The 23,970-nt window shown below is 42.6% G+C and overlaps 1 protein-coding gene across 3 annotated transcripts in view; it reads right to left on the bottom strand.

The window, feature by feature from the left end:
* Nucleotides 1-259: 259 nt before the first annotated feature.
* Nucleotides 260-23,970, bottom strand: part of themis (thymocyte selection associated) — a 60,298-nt gene continuing 36,587 nt past the window's right edge. The window contains exons 2-8 of one of the 3 annotated variants that reach the window (XM_085997169.1): nucleotides 22,750-22,908; nucleotides 19,419-19,874; nucleotides 16,769-17,817; nucleotides 13,496-13,658; nucleotides 10,895-11,041; nucleotides 5,062-5,112; nucleotides 260-4,283 (exon numbers count right to left, since the gene is read on the bottom strand). In XM_085997169.1, the coding sequence (XP_085853295.1) occupies nucleotides 5,102-5,112; nucleotides 10,895-11,041; nucleotides 13,496-13,658; nucleotides 16,769-17,817; nucleotides 19,419-19,874; nucleotides 22,750-22,908 (1,985 nt within the window). In that variant the 3' untranslated portion in view covers nucleotides 260-4,283; nucleotides 5,062-5,101. Of the gene's footprint in view, nucleotides 5,113-10,894; nucleotides 11,042-12,579; nucleotides 12,655-13,495; nucleotides 13,659-16,768; nucleotides 17,818-19,418; nucleotides 19,875-22,749; nucleotides 22,909-23,970 lie in introns of those variants that run through there. The other 2 variants (XM_085997168.1, XM_085997170.1) reach the window with 2 other exon arrangements.

The following is a 23,970-nucleotide window of genomic DNA, read 5'->3' as shown; positions in this document are numbered from 1 at the left end:
GCAAAACCTGGCTCCATCAGAATTTCACCCATATTTTTTTGGTTGCTATTTTCCTTTAGAGGAAGCTGTGGGCAGATCTTTTGCTTCCACCCTCACATCAAGGGAGTGTCTCTGAGAAAGTTCCTGGGCTACCCCAGGAAATCCACCCGTTATGCCCCAAAAGGCCTCAGTGGAAATTTGTCGAGTCAACCATTAGTCACCCTCCTTCCTTCTATACTTCACAGCAACATGCTTCGAGTAAGCACGAAACACTTGCCAGTTGGGTATACAGAACACAATTTATTCATACAGCAGAGGTGATCAATTAATACAGTACAAAGAGTAGCTTCAGATTTCGCTCTCTCCAGCTTTCTAACACTGGAAAAGTATCCTTATTATACTTCCTTGTTGCCTATTCAGAAGTACATGTCAAAGATAAGACTTCATGATTTATCTGTTCTCGGACCCGCCCAAAGACAGCTTATTTACCTAAATTGTAACACACATGCATTCTATACTATGGGTAATTGATCCCTCTGCCTATGTTTATTACACTAATCACCAAAGTTATACATTAATCACCCACGGTTGATGTCGTTCCAATCATGTATGTCCTTGCACAGGCATTCCTTGCAGATGATAATCAGACATCTGGAGAACAGAACTCATCCCCCCTCACTGAGACACCCCACTGTTCTCCTGCTATCCTTAGAAAGCCTGTTGCTCCACGACCAGTTATAGTTATACAGTTGTTTGATTATTAACTCTTAATTGTCCAACATAACTCTCACCAGCTGAAAGCTGACAGGAGTCCCTTCGATGTCTTTAGAAAGACCACAAATTTTATCAAGAATAAAGCAATTAATCGTGGTGGAGATCAATTACCTTCTGTCTCGAGTCAAAATGGCTTCTTTTGGAAGTGAAGCCTACCCCAGCCACCTTTTATCTGAGGCCCGAAAGGGTTCACATTAGGGGGAGCAGCTGTGGGCCAATCCATCCTACAATTGGGGTGGTGCACCCTTGCAGACGCAGGTAGCCCGCTCTGACCATTTAAGTGATCCGTCTGTAATTTGTAATGGAGTCAGCAGATAAGCATGTGGGCAGACAGGAGTTTTGCTCCTCCACCTTTCCATCGGTGGAGTGTGTCCTGCGGAACTTTCAGACCACGGTCTTGGGGGTAAATGGTAAGAGGCATAGTGTATGGATGTAGAGCGTCACTCCTTGGATGGCTAATTTTCAATGCTTCTTCAATCTTTTCAAAGGTGGACCAAGAAAACACATGATGAGGCCAGATATGAATATTTAAGCTGCCTTATTTCAGAGCACGTGAACATGCAGAACAGCAGTTTTTCATCAGATTCACATCAATGGAATGTCTTAAACAAAATAACTCGTAACTACTCTCTTCCATATGGTTTCTGAGCCTGGCCAAAGCTTGCCCTCACAGCTTTCTATGGGAAGACCTGACTGACTTTGCAGCCTTTTCTGAACTTGACTATCTGCCTCTGTCTCTGTCTCTTTTATAAATAATAATCTCCTGCTCACAGCTAGACAAAAATAGACTGCCCAACACAATGGTGAGGTTTTTTTTAATCAATTATTGAAACAGGCTAACAAACAGCTTATCATTTAGTCTATTGAGAAACATTAAAGCTTAGCTTGTTAGTATTTAAACCACCGATCATCTCAGTGCATTTTTAAAACGCATGTGATTACAGTTTGTTTTAAATTTAAAGTAACTCTTTCCAAATCCTTGCTCTGGAAAAAAACTTAAATTCTGAAAAATGACAGGTACCTGGAGTCAACCTGAAGTGGTGAGAAATTTGCATAGAGTGCATGTGCTCAGGAAATGGCTGCGTTAAAAAAGATAATAACGATCCAACAGTGAAAATGTGGCAAACAGAAATCAGAGGGCAACTGCAAGGATGCCATTGAAACATAGGCGAGAACTTATCAACAGTTAACAGGTTATAAAGTGACAAATTGACAATAATGAATTTGATTCACTGTATGTACTTAATGACCTCCAGCAAAAGATATAATTTAGAATTTGCCCCCCCCCCCCCCCCGCCAAATCTCTACCCCAACACTTCAGCACTTCTCGACCTTCCTACTCTCCTGCCTCTGTCCCAGCTTGACTCATCTGTCCTTGATCCCAACCAATTTGCCTGAATGAAGAACTATAGCAGATGACATTCAACACAGCTAAGTAGAAGGGGCTGGATTTTACCAGCCGTAAGGAGGCGGGACTGCTGGAAAAATGAAAACGAATGGGAGCGGGTCCCGAACCCGCTCCCAACCTGCCTCCAAACAATCTTCCCGGGAGTTGGGTCCCCGATTTGTGCAGGGACCCGACTCCTAGCGGCGGGAAGAGGATTATAGCCACGTAACTGCCTATGAACAGGTAGTTAACAGGCAATTAAGAGGCTTTTTCCCATTTTTAGACTTCTGCTGCGGGCTTCCCGACATCTGGGAACCCCGCCAGGGTACATGAGGCATGCAGTGGGTCTGTTGTAATGTTTGTGTTTGCATGACAGCTCCAGAAGTGGCGTGAAGGATGCAATGGGACGCTGGTAAGTATCAGAGGTAAGGAAATGTTGGGAAAGTCATTTTAATGCGTTTAGATTTTTCTGTAGGTGACAAGCTTTGAAGTGTTTGTGTAGCCTCACCTCAATGGGAGAAGTGACAGATCACTTCTGTACCCTCACCTGCAGCTGCCATCTGTTTCATCCTAAGGAGTCACTGGAGAGCCTGGATGCAAGGGCTCACCTTTGTACAGTGATTGTCAGTGTTTGACAGCACCTCAATGCTGTCAAACACTGTCAAATCATCTGTCAAAAATATATGGTTCATGTGCCTTTAAGAAAACCAGCAGATGAAGCGTCATCAACTGACGTTATCTGACACCGGCTTTCCCTTAATTGGCCGGCAAGCCCGCAGGGCGGGCTTAACAAGGCCAATCAGGGAAAAATAGCGTCTGTGCGTCGGACGTTGCTGGGGGTGGGACTAGAACCCGGAAAGCAGCAGTCCCGCCCCCAACGCGTCTCAGTGAGTAAAATCCAGCCCAAGGACTTAGAGAGAAAAATGGGGGACAAACTTACTTACTGAAGAGTGTTGAACTCGCTAGTGAAGATGCTGGGAACGATAGTAGACTCAACACTGACCATGTCCAGTCACTGCAGAACAGCAATTAAGAAATCAAACAGAAAACTACAATTTTTTTGCAAATCAGCGGCATATACAGCTTAGGCTGCCATTTTGAAGCTACAAAGTGCTCTGGTCAGGTTGTACACTCAGTGCTAGTCACTGAGGTACAAAGGAACCATCCCGGCCAAAGAATCAAGACAGGGCAACATTTCCTGAGACCCTCACACAGCAAGTGATTTGATTTAAAAGAAATAACTCAGGACATCCCAAAGCTCCTTACAAACAATTAAGTACTTTTGAAATGTAGTCACTGTTATATAGGCAAATGTAGTAGCCAATTTGCACACAGCAAAGTCTCACAAACATAATGAAATAAATGATCAGTGAATCTGTTTTTAGTGGTTTTGGCCAAGGGATACCGGGAGCAACTTCTTTCTTTCTGTATTTTGTATATTTTGAATTCACTTTGCCTTTTTTTCACATTTTTTTCCCATCGTTGACTCTCACTCTGTATTTTCTTGTTAAATCAGTTTCTAGTTTACTATTTTAAATTACTCTTCAGGTTTAATTTTCTGAGCCTAGTTCCATGGCTGAGACCCACCTCCATGCCATGCTCAAGGGTGAGGAAAGATAGCCTTCGATTTGGATTTGGCAAGGTAAAGGAGCTGAACCAGTCATGGTTCAGCACATGGTCATGTTTGGAGTGGAGAAGAGTTGGGGTTGGACAGAAAAGCGAGGCTGAGCGAGCCGAGACTTCAGCGTGCAGCTGCACATGGCGCGGAGGGGAGAATCAGGGCAGGCGCAGGAGAGTCGCTCAACAGGTCAGGATCTGGCCAAGTGGCAAATAGAAATAATTAAAAGAAATGCAATGTGATTAGTCCATGATGACACAATCATGTCAGTAACATGGTCTACTTAACAACAGTGGAGAAAATCTACAATCATTAATGTTGCAATATTACAGAAACACATGCACAAACGTTTTGTTAACATAGATGTTGGTGACTGGTTTGATTTTATAGAAATGATTTAATTTTAACTGCTTTTACAAAAATATTAGTATCATTATTCATGAATTTGCAAACACTGATAATGTACAGATTTATTCAGAAATACAAATTCTGCAACATCCCAATTTAGGTTCTTGTCGGTCATGCCTATATATTTATGCAAACAAAAATAAATACATCAGTATTGCAAAATAGAAGCCAATAAATTAATCACTAGGTATAAAAACACACATTGCATTCATTACTATTTGGTAAAATCCACATCATATTTGGGAAAATTCCAATGAATTGCAGTATTTCTAGATCATAAAAATATAAAAACACTGATAATCAAAAAAAAAAATCACACAACCAAAATTAATCTACAGGAAACCTTGTGTTATCCGGAGGCTAAATGTCCGGCAAGCTCGAGCCACCGGCAAAAATCAGGAGCCGTTTTGTTAGGTATTTTTTCTTCTCGTTGCTTTTTTTTTCAACAGTCAGGCTCTGCAAAGTCTCTGTAGCTTAGCAATAGCTTCAGAGAGACACTTCCAAGGTATGGGCCGACTGTTTGGAAGCTGTTGCTAAGCAACAGTGTTTGTTGTCAGATACGGAGATGAAAAGCTCCGTATGCTTCAACATTAACGCTGGTGTGTCCGGCAGTTTTGAGGGAACGGCAACAGCTCGGTCCCGTCGGTGCCGGATAGCACAAAGTTTCCTGTATCTGTTCCTGTCTAAGTAATGAAGAATGATTTTCTGATTCCAGGATCTCAACCTGGATGGGCACCATTATCTGCTGTTAAATTGGTGAATGAAAATATTTGTTCCAGGCAATTTCAGTGGTCCCAAGTTTAACAGAAATTTTGATTAAATTTACAAATCAAGTCTTGGAGGAAAAAATATTGCAGAGATTCAGTCAGAAGTCTGCTTCTTCCCAAACAGATACCTGGTTGATTTCTTGAAGACTTTTTTTTCATTCATTCTTCTTAAGGGTTTTCTAAAATTGAGATACAAATGGGAGGTTAAGTCAGAACAGAATGTACACGATTGGGCAGAAATTCATCTGGACCCATTTTTGGCCCAAATGCATGTGTCGGGAAGGGATTGGAGTGGGTATCAGTGGGGGTGGGCAAATTGCGAGGACTGTAGAGTTGGCGGGGGGTGGGGGCACTCCTACTCCTCATGGCTTCACAGGAAGGTTTTTGTAAAAATTCTTATCAAGAAAATGTATCTTTAAGTTGGCAGCTGCTGGTTAGGCCAAAGCGACCGCTGAAGAAGCTTGATTGGCGCAGGCGCGACACCTGCCTTGCTCATCGCTGCCCAATTTCTGTGAGGGGACCTAAAACATGCGTTAGGCTCCTCATTTAAATGCATTGGCACCGATCTTGACTGGGGTGGGTTTTGTGAGTGGGGGGCAAGGAGTTTTGGTCGGGAAACCCATTAGTCCAGGTTTTCCCGCACGCTTGCAGATTTAAGGTCACGGTGTGTGTCTTTTCTTTCCCCAGCAGGTTCCTCGCCCGGAAGCCAGCCTGATCGATGGGCTTGGCTCTCTGTCGGGTGGGGAAAGCTCTGGTGGAGGCCACAGGCCAGGAGCAGGTAGGGAGCCTGTAGCTGGGTTAGTGGGAGCGTGGGGGGTAGGGGGTTTGGTCACTGATCCCGGGGGGGGGCCTGATCACAGGGGGCGGGGGGGGGGAGATGGTGACTGCTGGGGGGGGGTGGTCTGTCGCGGGGTGGGGGTGTCTGATGGCAGGCGTGTCTGAGGGCAGGCATGGAAGCTTGGTGGGCTGGGAGGAAGCACTCCTGCTCCTGCTGGCCCACAAGCTGTGCTATAAAGGCATTTACCTCATCCACAAAGCAGTCTTCGCCTCCCTTTAGCTGCCGGGTTTCGCGAGGCCCAGGAAACCCAGCCGGCCAGGGTTAAACCTGGAAGACAAGTTCATTATGAGGCACGCAGCCTCATTATAATATTTAAATGACCAACCCGCCTCCTGCGAGCGGGTTGGCTGCCCACTCCCCATCCTGCCTCTGTTAAAACCAGAAGTGGGCGAGTTGGGGTCGGGTATGAGATTTTTAAAAATTCCATTCGCACCCGACCCAAACCCACCCATTTTGAGGGGTTAAAATTCTGTGTTACTGTTATTGAAACATGTGGAGTCGATAGCACAGTTTAAACATTTGAGGTCTGGGCTTTACTTAAACTGTTCACCAACCTGTGTTCATTCCTTGGAGCCCAGACTACTGGTTTCAGTAGGAGGGTTGTAATTACCTGCATGGCAGAAGGAAAAAAACCTCTAGGGGTGTCATTTTAACCCAGCCCACTCAGCAGTGATTCATTTATCAGTTGCCTACTTTAAGCTGAGCTGTGCAAATCTTTTTGGCCTAACTGTAAAGCAGATTGGAACATGATCAGTGTTCCTCAGACTGCCGTCTTTAGGTCGTGCGCATGTAAAGCAATTTAAATAATTTAAATAACTTTTTTCACCAGTGCTGATTACTGTAAAACACACTGAAGCCCCATCTGCAAAAAGGCACTTGTGGCAGAACCACTGAATGACTCTGGCTAACTGTATATAATTCTCTTTAACGATGTTCTAACACCAGCCTAAACCTGTACCATTGTGTTAAGCATTACTGTGTTTTGTATATAGAGTTTGCATGTACGGGGCGTGGCCCCTTTAAGAGCGTGGGAAAACACGGTAAACGCGATGACGTCACGTCGCAAACCACGGGGCTGCCCAGACAGTCCTCGTGGCATCTCCGTTGAGTAAAGACCTGTTTAATTGTTCTCGTGTCGATCTCCATTATTCGTAGGAATTCGTTAATTCCTACACACTAACCTTTCAACAATTTCTTGCATAAAAACTGTAGAAATTACATTTGCAATGAATATATACTTTGCACACTGGAGGGCCCCAACAACAGATTCTGTCATGTCTGCAAACTGTAGCACTCAGAAAACATTTAGGCCGAGATATTAACTCTCCCATGATGGGTGGGAGCGAGTTGGTTAAAAATTCAAGAACAGAAACGCGTTCCCAACCCATCGTATACGTGTCCGTCGACGTTTTTATGGTGGCAGGTTTCATGTTGTACAAATGTCCCGCCTTGGAGAAGCGAGACACTTCATTAACATATTTAAATCAGGGTCCCACCGTGCAATTGGGAGAGTGATTTAAATTTAACAGCTGCCACGCAGGTTTCCCAGGGCTCGGGAAACCCAGCAGCGAAAGAGAGGCGGGAGCTCCCAGCTCAAGAAGGTAAATGCCTTTCACAGTGTTCCTTATGGGCCAGGAGGAGTAGGAGTGCTCCCCCCAGCCCCTCTAGGAAGCCTTCGATCGTGGCTGCTCACCCCACTCCCTCCCACCGCCACCAAGCCCCGATAGCTGACCTATCCCTCCCCCCCCCAAACTCAATACCCCTCCTCTCCTGATCTCTTGCTCCCTCCACCTCCCAATTGCCAGGGACTGACCCCAAGGGACCCGGCTCTGGTCTACTGCCGCTGGTTTTCCCGTTAGCCTGTCAATTTGGCCACCTGCCTGGCAGGAAACGGAAAAAAAAATTATAATGCAGTCCTGCCATTAAATTGGGCAGGACCTCTGTATCCTCGACCTTGCCAGGTTTTCCCCGTGCTACCGCACTCCCCTGCTCCCGCACTCCCCTGCTCCCTCCCTGCCTCCCCAAAAAATCAGGATCTTAGTGATCAGAATAAAGTACTGAAACAAGCTGCCTCCATCATTTCCATTCTTGGGTTAACTTCCAAATTGTGACCATTGATATTTATTACATTTCTTCTACATTCCTTTCTCACAAAATGCATGTACTGATGCACAAGGGTTGAACTCACACTGTGCAACATTCATAACATAGATGCCCACCCTGTACATATCTTTGCTAAAGTGGACTAAGGAATTTCATATGAGCCCATTAATGTGTTTTTTACTAATATTGCGCAGCACAATCTCAATCCCTGAGAGCAGGAAAGATGGGATGGTTTTAGCCACTGACTGCAACTGCTGCCTATGTTGTTCAATGACTGGCCAACTTGAATAACTACCCACGCAGATGAATCTACCTGATGTGAGAAGTAATAACATTTGCTTCAGCATGTGTGTTTGAGCGAGACAGTTCTGGCACTCAAAACCACAACTATTAGATTGGGAGCTGAGGCATTGGGCCATAATCTGCTGTAGCGGGGTATCTAATGCTGTCTGCTGTTAGTTAGACTTGCCCTTGTATGCTTAGGTTTCAAAATTCTTTGCGCCGCAAGTTGCTGAAAGTGCGAGTTAATAATGTCGCAGCGAGGGAAATGAGGCATCTAGGACATGAGTAAACAGTGCAAGCAACTGTGTACAATTTTAAAATCTCCAACAAAAATTAAAACCTGATGGAATGTGTAATGTATATCCCTTTAAGGGGGGAACTATCTTTTACAGCTCATGTATACTGCAGTACCGGCAGTGACCACACCTGTATATAGCACTGAGTAGTAATCTGTACAGATCAGTTCCCGTGTGAGCCACGTTGAGTAAACACCTGTTGTACCGTTCTCCTGCAGTCTGTGTCTTATTATACACGGACACAACAGAATGAGACTCCACACTTGTGATAGTTAATTTTCAGTGCCAGAGAGGTTGACTGGCAGTAATTAACACTTGTCACAACGTTAAAAGGGTACTTGCACTTGAAATGACAAGACTTTAGACAATTGTTTAGTTCATATCCATCGCGCAAATATAGCAACTTAGAGTCACAACGGCACAGAAGGAGGCCATTCGGCCCATCGAGTCCGTGCCAGCTCTCTGTAGAGCAATCCAGTCAGTCCCATTCACCCATCTATCCCCGTAGTCCTGCAAGTCTATTTCCCTCAAGTGCCTATCCATTCTCCCCTTGAAAACATTGAGTGTCTCCGCTTCCACCAATTCCGTCAGCAGCAAGTTCCAGGTCCTCACCACTCATTGCGTAAAAATGTTTTTCCTCACATCCCCCCTGTATCTCTTGCCCAAAACCTTAAATCTGTGTCCGCTAATCCTTGTACCATCAACTAGTGGGAACAGCCTTTCCCCATCTAGCCTATCCAAACCCTTCATAATCTTGTACACCTCTATCAAATCACCCCTCAACCTCCTTTACTCTAATGAAAACAAATCCAGCTTCTCCAATTTGTCCTTGTAACTAAGGTCCCCCATCCCTGGAACCATTCTGGTAAATCTCAGCAGCACCCTCTCAAGGACCTTCACATCCTTCCTGAAGTGTGGTGACCAGAACTGGACGCAATACTCCAGTTGTGCCTAACCAGCGCTTTATAAAGGTTCAGCATAACTTCTCTACTTTTGTACTCAATACCTCTATTTATGAAGCCCAAGATCCCATATGCTTTGTTAACCACTTTCTCAATATGTCCTGCCACCTTCAGGGACGTATGCACATTAACCCCCAGATCCCTCTGTCCCTGCACACTCTTTAAAACTGTGCCATTAAGTGTATATTGCCTCTCCCTGTTCCTACTGCCAAAATGCATCACCTCACACTTCTCTGTATTAAATTCCATCTGTCACTTATCTGCCCATTCTGCTAGCCTTTCTATGTCCTGTTGCAGTCGATTGGTATCATCCTGACTGTTCACCACACCAAGTTTGGTGTCATCAGCAAATTTAGAAATTCTACTCTGTATTCGAATATGCAGGTCATTTATATATCTCAAAAAAAGCAGTGGCCCCAGCATTGGCCCTTGGGGAACACCACTGTCTCCCATCCTGCAGTCTGAAAAACAGCCATTTACCACAACTCACTGTTTTCTGTCCTCAAGCCAATTCCTTATCCAAGCTGCCACTGACCCATCTATTCCATGAGCCTCAATTTTGTTAACCAGCCTTCTATGTGGCACTTTGTCAAATGCCTTCCTAAAATCCATGTAGACAACATCCATTGCATTCCCTTCCTGTTACTTCATCAAAATATTCAATTAGTCAAACAGGATCTGACTTTTACAAATCTGTGTTGGCTCTCATTAATTAGCTTAAACCTCTCCAAGTGCCCGTTAATTTTTTCCTTGATTATTATGTCTAAAATTTTACCCACCACTGATGTTAACTACAGGCCGGTCAGTTTACTAGGATTGTCCTTACACCCTTTCTTGAACAATGGTGTCACATTTGCCATTTTCCAGTCCTCAGGCACCTCCCCCGTATCTAGGGAAGATTGGAAAATTATGGCAAGCCCTTCTGTTATCTCCTCCCCCAATTCCCTTATCAACCTGGGATGCAAGCCATCTGAACCAGGCAACTTATCCAATCTAAGCATACCCAGCCTTTCTAGTACATCCTGTCTATCAATTTTCGCCCTTTCCATTGCTTCTACCTTTTCCACTTCTACCGATATTTTGTCAGCATCCACCTCCTTAGTAAACACCGATACAAAGTACTCACTGAGTATTCTTGAGTACTCATTGAGTATTCTTCACACCATTCAATGTATTTCAATAGTGAGGCAGATAGTGAGATGTTGTTTTCACGAAGCTAAGGGCGGTGCTGCATATCTCGGATAGCAACTTTTGGATATCGTGTTTAACCATCCATCTGCCCCTCTCCTGAAGTTGCTGTACCATTTATGCATAAATAATGGTGAGCGCAATTAGCCTCACTGTTATTTTGATGCAAATTCTGGCTCATTCTATTTCCTATGCTACTGAACTCACTTCATTTTTAAGTTTGATATGGATGACATTTCTGTTTCAAACATAAACTATGCATTTAGATTGACAATGAAAAAGTTAACTATACCTTTCTTTTTCTTGCAGTTTTTCTTGTTTTGATGTTCATTTTCATTTAATTGTTTCCTTAAATCTTCAACTTTATTTTCATCAATATATTCATAGTCATGTTTGTCAGACAAATCCAAGTTTTCAATATCTACAGCAAGGCTTGTGGCTGAAGAAAAGATTTAAAGGCATGGTTTACAAAGATGACATTAATAAATAAAGCCAAGTATCATATTACACTAACAGATTACCATTTGATAATTATGGAGCTGTTGCCTCACAATTATTTTTTTTTAAATGTAGACATCATTAGGCAATTGAATATAGCAGTGGTTCTCAAACTTTTTCAAGCCAGGGCCCACCAATAGATTCTCAAAGTCTCCTGTACTCTGGTCAGTCTGCAGAAATGGTTTTTCTATCTCTCTCTCTCTCTCACTACACTTTCTTTCTCGCCTCCATTTCTCTTTCTCTCCTATCCTACTTCTGTTTCTCTCCTCACTCTTCATTTTTGTTAAGTAAAGGTATCTAAGAATATGGATCAAAGGCAGGTAAATGAAGTTGAGGTACAGATCAGCCATGATTTGATTGAATGGCGAAACAGGCTCGAGGGGACTGAATGGCCTACTCCTGTTCCTATGTTCATTGCTGTCTCTCCTTTTTCAATTCTTTTTTCTTGCTCCCATTATTTCTGTTCTCTCATCCTACCCCTTTACTTTCTTCACGTTCCCTTTTTCTCTTCCACCTTCTTACTCTTTGGCTTTACCTCTTTCTTCTGCTTGTTTCTGCAACAGTTTCCCTATTTTCTGTTGAATAGGAGACTGCAGTGGTGGGTAGTACAAGGCTGCCAGTGGAGCTCAGAACAGATCAGGGTGCTGATGGAGGCCAGAGTGTGGAAGATAGCGGGCTGGGGCCACTGACTGACCCAGCAAGTGTGAGATAGCTGGGGCTGCTTCTGGGGCTTACAGAAAGTGGAGGGCAGCAGGTTAGAGACAGCTCAAGCACATAGAAACTTGACATTGGAGTTCCAAATGTGCCAGTTTGCAAAACAGATGAGCACACATAGTTTTGCAAACTATAGTTGGCTAAGTCTTAATTCTTGTTTAGTGTTTTAAAATGTCACATTTATTCAGCAATTTAGTGACCACTATATATATGATTTCTCTGCAATTACTCATGGGTTATTTGATGTTAGTCATTCACTCCATCCAGCATAGTCCTCCAACACATGGGTTTGTAAAAGCTGATCATAAACTTTGAAAATCACTGCAGTACTGAATTTTTGTCAATTTTCCCAAGGACTAAGAAATAAAATACAGGCATATAATACAGATATCTGTACATAATACAGGTACAGCTCATCATCACAATGTCAGAGAGACTGATCATTGATCCACCAGTCAAGTATCAGACTCAACTGATTACGCTGTGCTCATCTTCACTGATACTGCTCATATTGAAAGCCAGACTTTGGTTACTTCTATATTAGTTCAGTTTTAATTCAGATTTGCGGAGACTACATTCATGATTCAGTTTTTCATGGGTCTATGAATTTTCCACCAGGTTAAGGGAGCCAGAGTATAGTAAAAATGTGGGACTGTCTCACGGATGCCAGTCTCCTGGAATCCAAATTCAAACAAGACCAATATAAAGGCAACTTTATACAATTTGATCTCACCGCTCCCCACTTGGATAGGATTTCCAACCCACCTGTGGGGCGCATTGCACAGGTTGGGAATCAGCGGCACAGAATGTCCTGTCTGATGTGTGTCATAACATCTGCTGCTGGAAAACAAGCAGTAAACAATACAACATGGTAACACAACCACTGCTGAAGGTGAGAGTGTCATTCAAGGGAATAATTAAAAGCAACAATTTAAACAGGGCTATTTTAACATAATGATTAGCTGCCATACAAGATACATTACCATGTTGATACATAAAAGGAGCACAATATGATCAGTGATGCAGTAATCTCAATATATTGCTCATCACATCCACCACTACAAATTTATAATCTTAGTTTAATAACTGAAGAAACCATTTTGTGAATGTCCTTATTGCTAGATACAGTACATATGGATACATAGGTAAACACAAAGATCTTTTTAAAATTGTATCAGGAATCTGTGTCTCGTGAAATCAACAGAATACCACACATGATGATACCTTCGCTATCATAACTCAACATGCCTGCAGCACTCTTGAGTGATTTGTTTTACCATTAGCAAGCAGATTTTCATTTTATGCTCGGAGAGTAATCAGCAATTTCGCTGTCTACAGAATCAATACCTATAAAAAACAAACATGGTAACTCACTGGGTTCATTCTTTTTGAATCTGAATTGGGAAACTCCTGATCTATCTCCAAATTCACCCAGCCCAAAGTGGCCATAGCTGGTAACTGCAGCTTCATTTAATAAATGCGGTACAATTTTAGAAATATGGCCCTATCCTGAAAGAAGATCAATTGAGATGCAAGGAGGCCTAAAACCAAATCCAAACTCTGGATTTAAATTCACCTGGCAGTGTGCATCCCTACAAATTACACCAGTGAGTTCTGGCTCTTGAAGACTCCTGAAGGGCAGCCGTAGTTCATCACTAGTAAGGTATCTCAAGTTACAAACCTTTCAGCAGCATCAGGTCTGTTGCTAGTGCACTGTGGTCTGTTCTTTCTTTCACATGTTCTGTAATTGTTACAGTATGAACAATATTTTCTGGTGTTGCAATAATGTCTGGGATGTATTTTTGAGATTTTGGTTTGTTTCTTGGCATTTCTGTTGGTGAATTCTAATTTAAAAATAAAAGACAACGGGAAACAGTACAAGAAATCCACTTTACAACACTTAATATTAATAATATAAACTGTAAGCACTGAACTGAAAACCATGCTTTGGTTACCTCAACTTCTTCAATGCTCTTCTCGGCAGCCTGCTGAGCTCCCCCCAACAGCAAGACCACTCACCCATGATTCCTGACCTCAGTAAGCTTCTTTATGCTCCCTGTTTTCGAAAGCACCGAATTTAAAAATACCCACCCCTCATTCACAAATCCATCCATGGCCACACCCCACCCTACCTCTGCAACCCCCTGAAGCCTTACATCCCAACCTGTGCCCTTTGGCCCACTAAGTCTTGTCTTCTGTGCATCCACTCCTTCCACTCCATCATCGGTGGTAACACAGAAACATAGAAGATAGGAGCAGGAGTAGGCCATTCGGCCCCTCATGCCTGTTCCGCCATTTAATGAGATCATGGCTGATCATTCAAATTCAGTACCCTGTCCCTGCTTTCTCCCCATATCCCTTTAGCCTTAAGAAATATATCTAACTCCTTCTTGAATATATTTAATGAATTGGCCTCAACTGCCTTCTGTGGTAGAGAATTCCACAGGTTCACCACTCTCTGGGTGAAGAAATTCCTCCTCATCTCTGTCCTAAATGGCTTACCCCTTATCCTTAGACTGTGACCCCTGGTCTGGACTCCCCCGCCATCGGGAACATCCTTCCTGCATCTAGTCTGTCTAGTCCTGTTAGAATTTTATAAGTTTCAATGAGATCCCCTCTCATTCTTCTAAACTCTAGCGAATACAAGCCCAATCGACCCAACCTCTCTTTATACGTCATTCCTGCCATCCCAGGTATCAGTCTGATGAATCTTCGCTGCACTCCCTCCATGGCAAGAACATCCTTCCTCAGATAAGGTGACCTTATGGTACAACCTTATGCTGTCTCAACCTACTCCCTGGAAGTCCCTCGCTAACCCTCCACCTTGTTACTTCTCCCCTCACCTTTATAGACCTGCTCAAAACCTGTTTTTTCAACCATGCTTTTGGCCATCTCCCATAAATTGTCAACTAATGCCTGATGTCTGCTTCTCCTCTGTGAAGCGTCTTCGGACATTATATCCATTCAATTTTTGGTGTTACAGAGTACAGCTTATAAGTATGATTATTTCACTTTGTCTTTACAAGTGCAGCCAAAGAATAAACAACTATTAACAAAGCAGCCCTCATAACTCTGTCATGTTTTGGTAAGTTAAAAATACTCACTTTATGGAACTGGCTCAGTGGTTTTACACACCCCTGTGATACATTTAAAGCTAGCCCAGAGTGAAAGATGATAGTTTTGTCTCTCTTTTTTGGTTGACGGTTGTGTGAAATTAATTTGTGCAGCCCAATCCAGTTCCCCAGTGAGCAGGTGATCAGAATACAAAACTGCCCACATTTCAGCACCAATTCAACAAATTGCTAGTCTAAGAGGTTTAAAGAATAGTTGGAATTCTAAGGTTTGGCTTAAAGCAGATGGAGATTGAAACCATATTCTGCAATATTTTTAACAAGCTAACAAGTTTGTATGAGACAGCTTTAGACATGAATAGGTTAATACCATTGTTAAAGTAGCAGATAAAAGAATTTCATACAAATCTGTTAATATGGTCGTAACTTATATTGGATAGCATTAGTTTAATTCACTTATTGGGGCAGAGTAGGGGGACGTTTACCCTATATCTAATCTATGCTTTATGTAACCTAGGATTGCTGGGCCCTGATACTGGATGGAAAGAACTGAAAAGTATCACATTTCCCCCAACACAAAATTCACCAAAAATGCATTTAAAAAGAAAACTTGTTTTAGTTGAGCATAAACATGTATCAGAAGAAAATGATGTAGCACCTTCATTGGTGCAATAGTATCTTTGTCATTGTGATATGCTTTGTATTTACAACAGCTTAATATTCAAAAAGACATATAATTGTTTATATTTAAGAAATGGGAGGGAGTCCTTCACTTACTTTATAAATACAGTAGCTCCACTATAATACATTGACATATTGTAACATGTTATTTCTTACTTCCTCAACTAAAGAACACCACAAAATATCCTCTACAAAGTACACCTTTCGATACATGTTTTATAAAGTTCCCAAAGATAGCCTCACTTTATCTGTAAAACTTGTGTTTTGAGTTATTATTTCCAGCCTCCCCCCCCCCCCACATTTTTCCTCTTTCCATTCTGAGGACATTGCTGGGGTATGATTCACAAGCACTGGTTGCCCTCCCCTACCTCGCCAAGTGGCCATTATTCATGTATGAGTCTCGGCAAGAACATAAGAAATAGGAGCAGGAGTAGGCCATACGGCTCCTCGAGCCTGCTCCGCCATTCAATAAGATCATGGCTGAACTTCTCCATCAACTCCAGTTTCCCACCCTATCCCCATGTTCCTTGTTTCACTTTGTGCCCAAAAATCTATCGATTGCTGTCTTGAATATACTCATCGACTGAGCCTCCACAGCCCTCTGGGGTAGAGAATTCCAAGGATTCACCACCCTCTCCTCATCTCAGTCCTAAATGGCTAACCCACTTATCCTGAAACTATGACCCCTGGTTCTAGACTCCCCAGCCAGGAGAAACAACCTCACAGCATTTACCCTGTCAAGCCCTGTAAGAATTCTATAGGTTTCAATGAGATAAAGCTATTTAACTGCTGGGTAAGGTGGGGGTGGATGGAGGCAGCAGAGACCAACCCTTCCTTACCCCATCTCTATACAAATACACTTCGATAAATGGTTTCTCTCAGGCTAACTGTGGAGCTCTCATTGTCACTCTGGCTGGCTGTGATCACCTGACTCAACACCCGAGACATTCCTGCTCTGTATGGTTCAGCTACACACTGGACAGATTTGCTGGGCCAAGCCATTTCTTCTAATATCCTTCTGTGCACAGATCCTGGTACATCAATATGATGTACTTCACTATGGTCATCTTAAATAAAGTTTTGATTTTCATGATATTTGGCTTTATATAAAGCAGCTGTTTCACGTAAACAAACAATTTTATTTTAAATCAGTGCGGAACTGTAAATGTAGTATGTCTCTTTGATAAGAAATATTGCCTTACCTTTGGAGACTTGGGAGGATCCAGTTTCCTAGGTTGTGGTGCAAACAGCCTCAGTGCTGTTGTTGATGTTATGGGTGATTGAGGTTTCTTTGGAGGACGGGGTGGAGGATGCAAAGTGGAGTTTTCATATCTCCGCAGCGTGTAGTACAAGTCTTCGCTGATCTCCTCTACAATGGTTTTTGGTGTAGAACATGGAGCCTTTGTAACTGGCTCCTGCAACACTTGGATGGACATGCTTACTCTCTGAACTGGAAGCATGAAACATTCTGATGGACTATCCAGCAAACTGACCAGCAGGCACGGATCTGCAATTTCTTCTTCAATTCGTAATGAAAGCAAGGCTGCTAAATTGTCATTGATTGACAAATCTCTTACAGATACTTTAACATTAAAGGGAAGGCTAAAATGTTCGCAAATGTCAGAAATATGGTACTGCTTTTTATCATGAATGACTTCGACAAAGCTCCCTTCCATGTATGTTGGAAGAAGTACTTGTTCATAGTTTTTTCCCACAATTTTTTCACAAGCCACAGCTTCAACCAGCTGTTTATCTCCTTCACAGCTGACTTCAATACTCTGGCATTGATGAATGAGAAACTGGTCTCCTACACAGGCAGATGAAAACTCTGCATAATCAGATTTAAACTCTTTTGTTGCAATGACATGCAAGTGGTCGTTGTTTTTTATGGCAAGCTCCAAGTCATATACAGTTGGGAACTCTCTCGGCCTTCTTTTAAACCGTCCCTTGTAGGTTTTGGGGATTAAAAAATGCTTTTTATTTAAATCACTTCTGTTCTCAGAGGCAATTGTTGTTTTGGCAAAGTGCTTCTCGTGAATAACTATTACTCTTCCTGTTTTCAGGGAATTGTAAATGTGTTGGTGGTCAGGGCACTCGATTATTTCAGCCAATAGGGGGAAGTCTTCATTGGGTCTTTTAAATACATCAATTAACGACAGAGGCTGTACAAAGGAGTTAATGTCATAAAGCTCTGTTACGTCTATAACTTCTACATCAAGGGTGGATGGTATGTGTACAATATCCTTTCGGACTGAAGAAAAGAGGAAAAAAATTAGTACTTTTCTTCAGTGATGCACACAGAATTAGTTATAACTGCCCACAGTTTGGAATCAAGAAGTGCCTGATAAAAATGTCACATTTAATTCCACCCTTCCCAACACCTCTTTCTGGGTCCCTCTGAAACATGCACCAGAAGCTAAATAAGCAACTGCTGCTGCTCGGAGATACACAACAATAGCACAGTAAAGGCTTTCTTAAGAGTGCCTCCCTCCCCCACCCTTATAGCAATTCAACAGAAGCAACACAGTAGAGTGGGAACTAAACCTGTGTGCTGCCACTTCATGTCACTGATACTCCAATATGTTACATAACTGCTACAGGTTACATTGTTGTTCTTTACCCAAGTTCACTTTTTCTCTCTTCCTACTTACGGTTTCTGCATCTATTATGGGCGCAAGTGACAAAATGTGCACGTCATTAGACAAAAGGGGAGATTTTAAGTCTGTCCTGACACTAGTGGGAAATGACTTTCCTCAAAATGAATCGGGCACGGAGGAAAAATCTAGCCGAATGTTTACACGGTTGCTCTGCACTACTGTAGTATTTAATTTCAGCTACGAGAGCTGTTAAATCTTGCAATTTTTCTCAGTTTCCAATTGTCTCTAAAACAAGAAATACTGCAAGACTAATCGTATACTTTTCTACTAGACTTTATATAAATAATTACTGCAGATCTGGACATCAAACCTGCATTTTCTGAACTCTGAACCAGTAGAGATTTCAATCTCAGCATCATTGAATAAACACAGTGGGGTACAGGCGTGCCTATAGGGAATTCGGGGATGCGCCCCCATGTCTTTAATAGACAAAAGATTGTGGCAAGTGTGCACGCACATTCCTGAGATTCCACTCCTGGCGGGCAACATTTTGCGCTGGGAGCAGAGAAGACAGAAAGTTACCCCAGTGAAAAAGACTTTGCACATGCACCAGTGCAGTAATTACGTATTACTGAAGACCCAAAGATCATGCAGTTCATAGGTTGTATGTTTGTCTGAAAGCAGATATAAAGAAATCAAGATTCATATTGCTGGCCAGAATGAGGTGTACACTATATTAACTATGAAGTTGCTTACATATATTCAGTTAATAAATTGGCATTGTTGGGCAACCCCAAATCCATATCCAGAGAAATATGGGGAAGCATCTTCTTCTATTGCACAATTTTTTAATGCTCTCCTGACTAGCAATTTATTTTCTTTTAAACTGAGAATGGAAGCAGCATAGATTCTACTTACTTTGCCCATCTAAAATGTTTACATTTTTATATTCTTCTTGTGCATTTATCTAGGTTTTATCAAACCAGGATATCCTTTAACACTCAGTTCTACTTTACAATTGTCCCCTTGTTCTAATAACAGTGTCCATTCATCATTTTGTAACAAATCAATTGTGATAAAACCACTAACAAATTGGCCAGGTTTTCCACTTCTCCGTCACTGGCCCGAGACTTTCTGCCCATATATTTTATTGGGCAGAAAATCACGGGTGGACAAGTGCAAAAGCAGAAACTCTCAGCCATCATTTTTGCTTAAAAGTGGTAAACAATGGACAAAAACACCAATTTTTGCTTACATTTCATCACTGCTTGTATTTCATACACAGGCACCAGACTCAGATCACTTTGAAGATACTCGTTATAGGGATTTGGTTCCCAGGCGGTTAATGTTTTTGCGAGTTTCACGACTCGCCTTCTGTGTTTGGGAATCTTCCATTCCATAATCTCCTTCAGTGTATAAAACTGGTCGTCTTCACATTCATAAAACGTTCCTTTGTGCGACAGTGGAATTCTTAATGTTTCGTTTTTACCTCCTCTGTTAACTGTACAGTTCACATACTGCTCTCCATCCACTTCGACCAGAGAGTTTAGCACTATATGTTCCCTTGCTTTTATGAAGACGTCATTCACCTGAATATCCATATTGCTGCAGAAGTGAGGATGACCCAAGCGGTTCTGCCCAATTTTTACTGATTTTGTAATATCACTAACAATAGTATAAGGGCATGGATCAGCAAGAACCTTGAAGAAACCTGATGAAAGAATCATTCAAAGTTAAGTATTAAATGTTATACTCTCTATCCAAAACAACTATATATGAAATATGTCTTAATTTCTTTCTAACTTATTCATACTATTGCCAATAATTTATCCGTTCTCCACCAAAGGGATGGCTTCTCATATCGGCGCGACTTTGCTGAAATTTAGACTTCGACCCAGTTCAGATCAAAATAGCAGGCACCAATTAGGCTTTGAAGCAAAATTTAAACCATTGCTATATTATGGATCAAATATGTATCCATTTATTAATTTGCTAACTTAATGGCCCGTAATTTCCGATAGGAGGCTTCCTGCGTGCGGATGCCTCCTGTCGGAACTTACTTGAGGCTCCCGCGGTCCGGACACTTCCTCTCCTGGCCCCTCTCCACAGTCAAAATGCGCAGGGCCCACGTATCCCAGGGGCGCAGGCAGTTCACAAGCGTCCCTGGGATCACGTGGGCCAGGCCAGCCAACAGGAGAAGGGAATCTCCCTTCATACTTTTGATAGATAGACCTGTCAAAAGTATGAATGGAGATCACCCCAAAAACACATCAAAACATTAAATACATTTTAAAACACCATCACATTTTAAAAATGAGTTAAAATTACATTGGCCCAGAAATTCCAGTTGGGGACTGCCCGCGGGCGTAAGCCCCCAACCTGCACAAACGAACATGCTCTGGGCGGCATAGAATTCCATTGATGTGCCTCCTCAAACTGCCGGTGTGCAGGGCACGTGTATCCCAGGGGTGCAGTTAGCTCGCAGTGTCCCTGGGATCACGTGGGCCATGGGGAGCCAATCGGAGCAGGGAATCTCCATTCATAGATTTGACAGGAAGACCTGTCAAATCTATGAATAGAGATCGGCCCCAAAACATAAGTAAAACTTCAAATAATTTTTTTTTTAAATCACATTTTTAAAATGGCCTATAAATTACATAAATTAACTATTTTAAACAAAAATGTAAATTTTGAAAAAATAATTAAAGTTTTTAACGGGGCTAAAAATAAATTTTCCTTTCTTTAAAGTATTTTAAAAGGATAAATAAGTGTTAAAAAAAAAATTCTTTTACTGATGTCACCTCTTACCTTGTTAAAAGTAGGCCTTGCGCAGCTTCTACCGACTTATCCAGACTGCATCAACCTCGAAAAAAGCGGAAGTTCGATGCGTACGCGCTGTCTCTCCGGCGCAGGCGTTTCACCTGCGAACCCCTTTCTTCAGAGAACGGAAGTTTCGGTTTCCAGCGCATGCGCAGTGCATGCGTGAAACCGGCACTTCCGTTGGCCCTACGGGTGAGTACACAGCGCGTACACACCCGTAGGGAACGGAATTTCTGGGCCATTAAATTAAATATTTTAAACAAAAATTAATTTTTTGAATAAAGTAATTCAAGTTTTTTACGGGGCTAAAAATAAACTTATTTATAATTTTAAAATACTTTAAAAAAAAAAAGTGAAAAAATGTTTTAAACTTTTTTTTTAAAACTCTTATGCTGGTAAAAGCAGGCCTTACGCCTGTTTTTACCAGGACGTAAGATTTTTAAGTGTTTTCAGCGGGCGGAGGTTCTGCAAAAAGCGGAACTCTCCCCCCGCAGAGGCCCTTCTCAAGAATCATAGAAAGTTGCAACACGGAAGGAGGCCATTTCGGCCCATCGTGTCCGCGCCGGCCGACAAAGAGCGATCCAATCTAATCCCACTTCCCAGCTCTTGGTCCATAGCTCTGCAGGTTACAGCAACCCAAGTGCACATCCAAGTACTTTTTAAATGTGGTTAGGGTTTCTGCTCTACCACCTTTCAGGCAGGTTGAGTTCCAGACCCCACAACCCTCTGGGTGAAGATATTTCCCCTCAAATCCCCTCTAAAACTTCCATCAATTACTTTAAATCTGCCCTCTGGTTTTTGACCCCTCTGCTAAGGGAAATAGTTCCTTTCTATCTGCTTTATCTAGACCCCTCATAATTTTATACACCTCAATAAGGTCTCCCCTCAGCCTCCTCTGTTCGAAGGAAAAAAAACCAGTCTTTCCTCATAGCTATGATTTTCTACTCCCTTGTAAATCTCCTCTGTACCCTCTCCTGGTGCAATCACATCTTTCCTGTAATGTGGTGACCAGAACTGGCACGCAGTACTCTAGCTGAGGCCTAACTAGTGTTTTATACAGTTGAAGCATAACCCCCCTGCTCTTGTATTCTGTGCCACGGCTAATAAAGGCAAGCATTCCGTGTGCCTTCTTAACCACCTTATCTACCTGGCCTGCTACCTTCAGGGATCTGTGGACATGCACTCCAAGGTCCCTTTGTTCCTCTACATTACTCAGTGTCCTACCATTTAATGTGTATTCCCTTTCCTTGTTAACTCGCCCCAAATGCATTACCTCAATCTTCTCCGGATTGACCACATTTGTCTAGGTGTTAAAAATGATGTGGTTTACAAATGTTTCATAATCTCTTACTAAGTTGTTCAGAAACAATTAGGACTGTAATAGCTTACATGGGACTTACTTCCCCAAATCGGAGATGTGACGTACATTCTAATATATTCCAGAGTTTAGGGCCTCAACAGCTGAAGGCACGCTGCCAATGGTGGAGTGATCAAAATCGGGGATGCGCAAGAGGCCAGAATCGGAGGAGTGCAAAAGTCTGAGAGTTGTAGGGATGAGGAAGGTTATAGAGATAGGATGGGGCGAGGCCATGGAGAGATTTGAAAAACAAGGGTTAGAATTATAAAATCAAGGCATTGCTTAACAAGGAGCCAATGTAGGTGAGCGAGCACAGGGGTGATGGGTGAACGGGACTTGGTGCGAGATAAGATATGGCAGCAGAGTTTTGGATGAGCTTATACAATATACAACTGATATATAAAAATACCTGGATAGTCCAGTGGTAGCTCCACTGTATTTGTGAAATTGCTGTTTTCAATACCATCACAAATCTCTGCTTTAACTTTTGTTATTTTGAATCCAATGACTTTAATGACTTCTCCTGTAGCCAGGCAACACTCATGTCCATGCATTTCATATACAGAACCTGGAAAAAACATTTTCAAATGCTTTAAAAGGTATCTCTGGAGTCATCATATTGTGCTTATACAAAACTTCAATGGAAATGAAAGAAATTAGTTTGAATATATTGTTTAAAGATTGTGCTAGATATCTGAATCAGTATAAAACTAGGATATGTAAATCATATAACTATCATAACTTTCTAATATATCAAAATGCTGCTAATCATGGGAAGATAATAATCCTGGGTAGCAATTATATCATAACAGAATAAAGCACTGCATTGCAAATAACCCATTATATTCCAATTAAACCACCCCATAAAATAAACCATGATAATTATGACAGAATAAACTAAAAATGAGTTTGGAAAACATATTTTAAGTGTTTTATTTGAACAAATATAATTTTACCTCCAGAAATAAAGTACAAGGATATGGATAGTCTACAATATCTTATACTAGCTGGAGTGTCCGGCGGTGCCAAGGGTTTTTTGAGGGCATGTTGTTATGAAAAAAGTAGAAATAATTTTTATATATATATAAATGAATTTGTCTGTCTGTGTGGAAGGAGAGAGAGAGAGACTGGGTGGGGGGGGGAAAAGAGAGGCCCGGGATCGAGGAGAGTGACTGGGGGGGGGGGGAGTGTGACTGGGGGGAGAGAGAGACTGGGGGGGAGAGAGAGAGAGAGAGAGAGAGACTGGGGGGGGGAGAGAGAGAGAGAGAGAGAGAGAGACTGGGGGGAGAGAGAGAGAGGACTGGGGGGGAAGAGAGAGACGGGGGGGAGAGAGAGACTGGGGGGGGGAGAGAGAGACTGGGGGGGGAGAGAGAGAGACTGGGGGGGGGAAGAGAGAGCTGGGGGGGGGAAGAGAGAGACTGGGGGGGGGAAGAGAGAGACTGGGGGGGGGGAAGAGAGAGACTGGGGGGGGGGGGGGAAGAGAGAGACTGGGGGGGGGGGGAAGAGAGAGACTGGGGGGGGGGAAGAGAGAGACTGGGGGGGGGGGGGAGAGAGAGACTGGGGGGGGGGGAGAGAGAGACTGGGGGGGGAGAGAGAGACTGGGGGGAGAGAGAGACTGGGGGGAGAGAGA

The sequence above is a fragment of the Somniosus microcephalus genome, chromosome 9 (genome assembly GCF_052327205.1).
Source record: "Somniosus microcephalus isolate GS21.2 chromosome 9, FLI_Smic_1.0, whole genome shotgun sequence".
Taxonomy (NCBI): domain Eukaryota; kingdom Metazoa; phylum Chordata; class Chondrichthyes; order Squaliformes; family Somniosidae; genus Somniosus; species Somniosus microcephalus.
The sequence above is the reverse complement of the archived record's forward strand: the minus strand, read 5'-3'. Positions and strand labels throughout refer to the sequence as shown.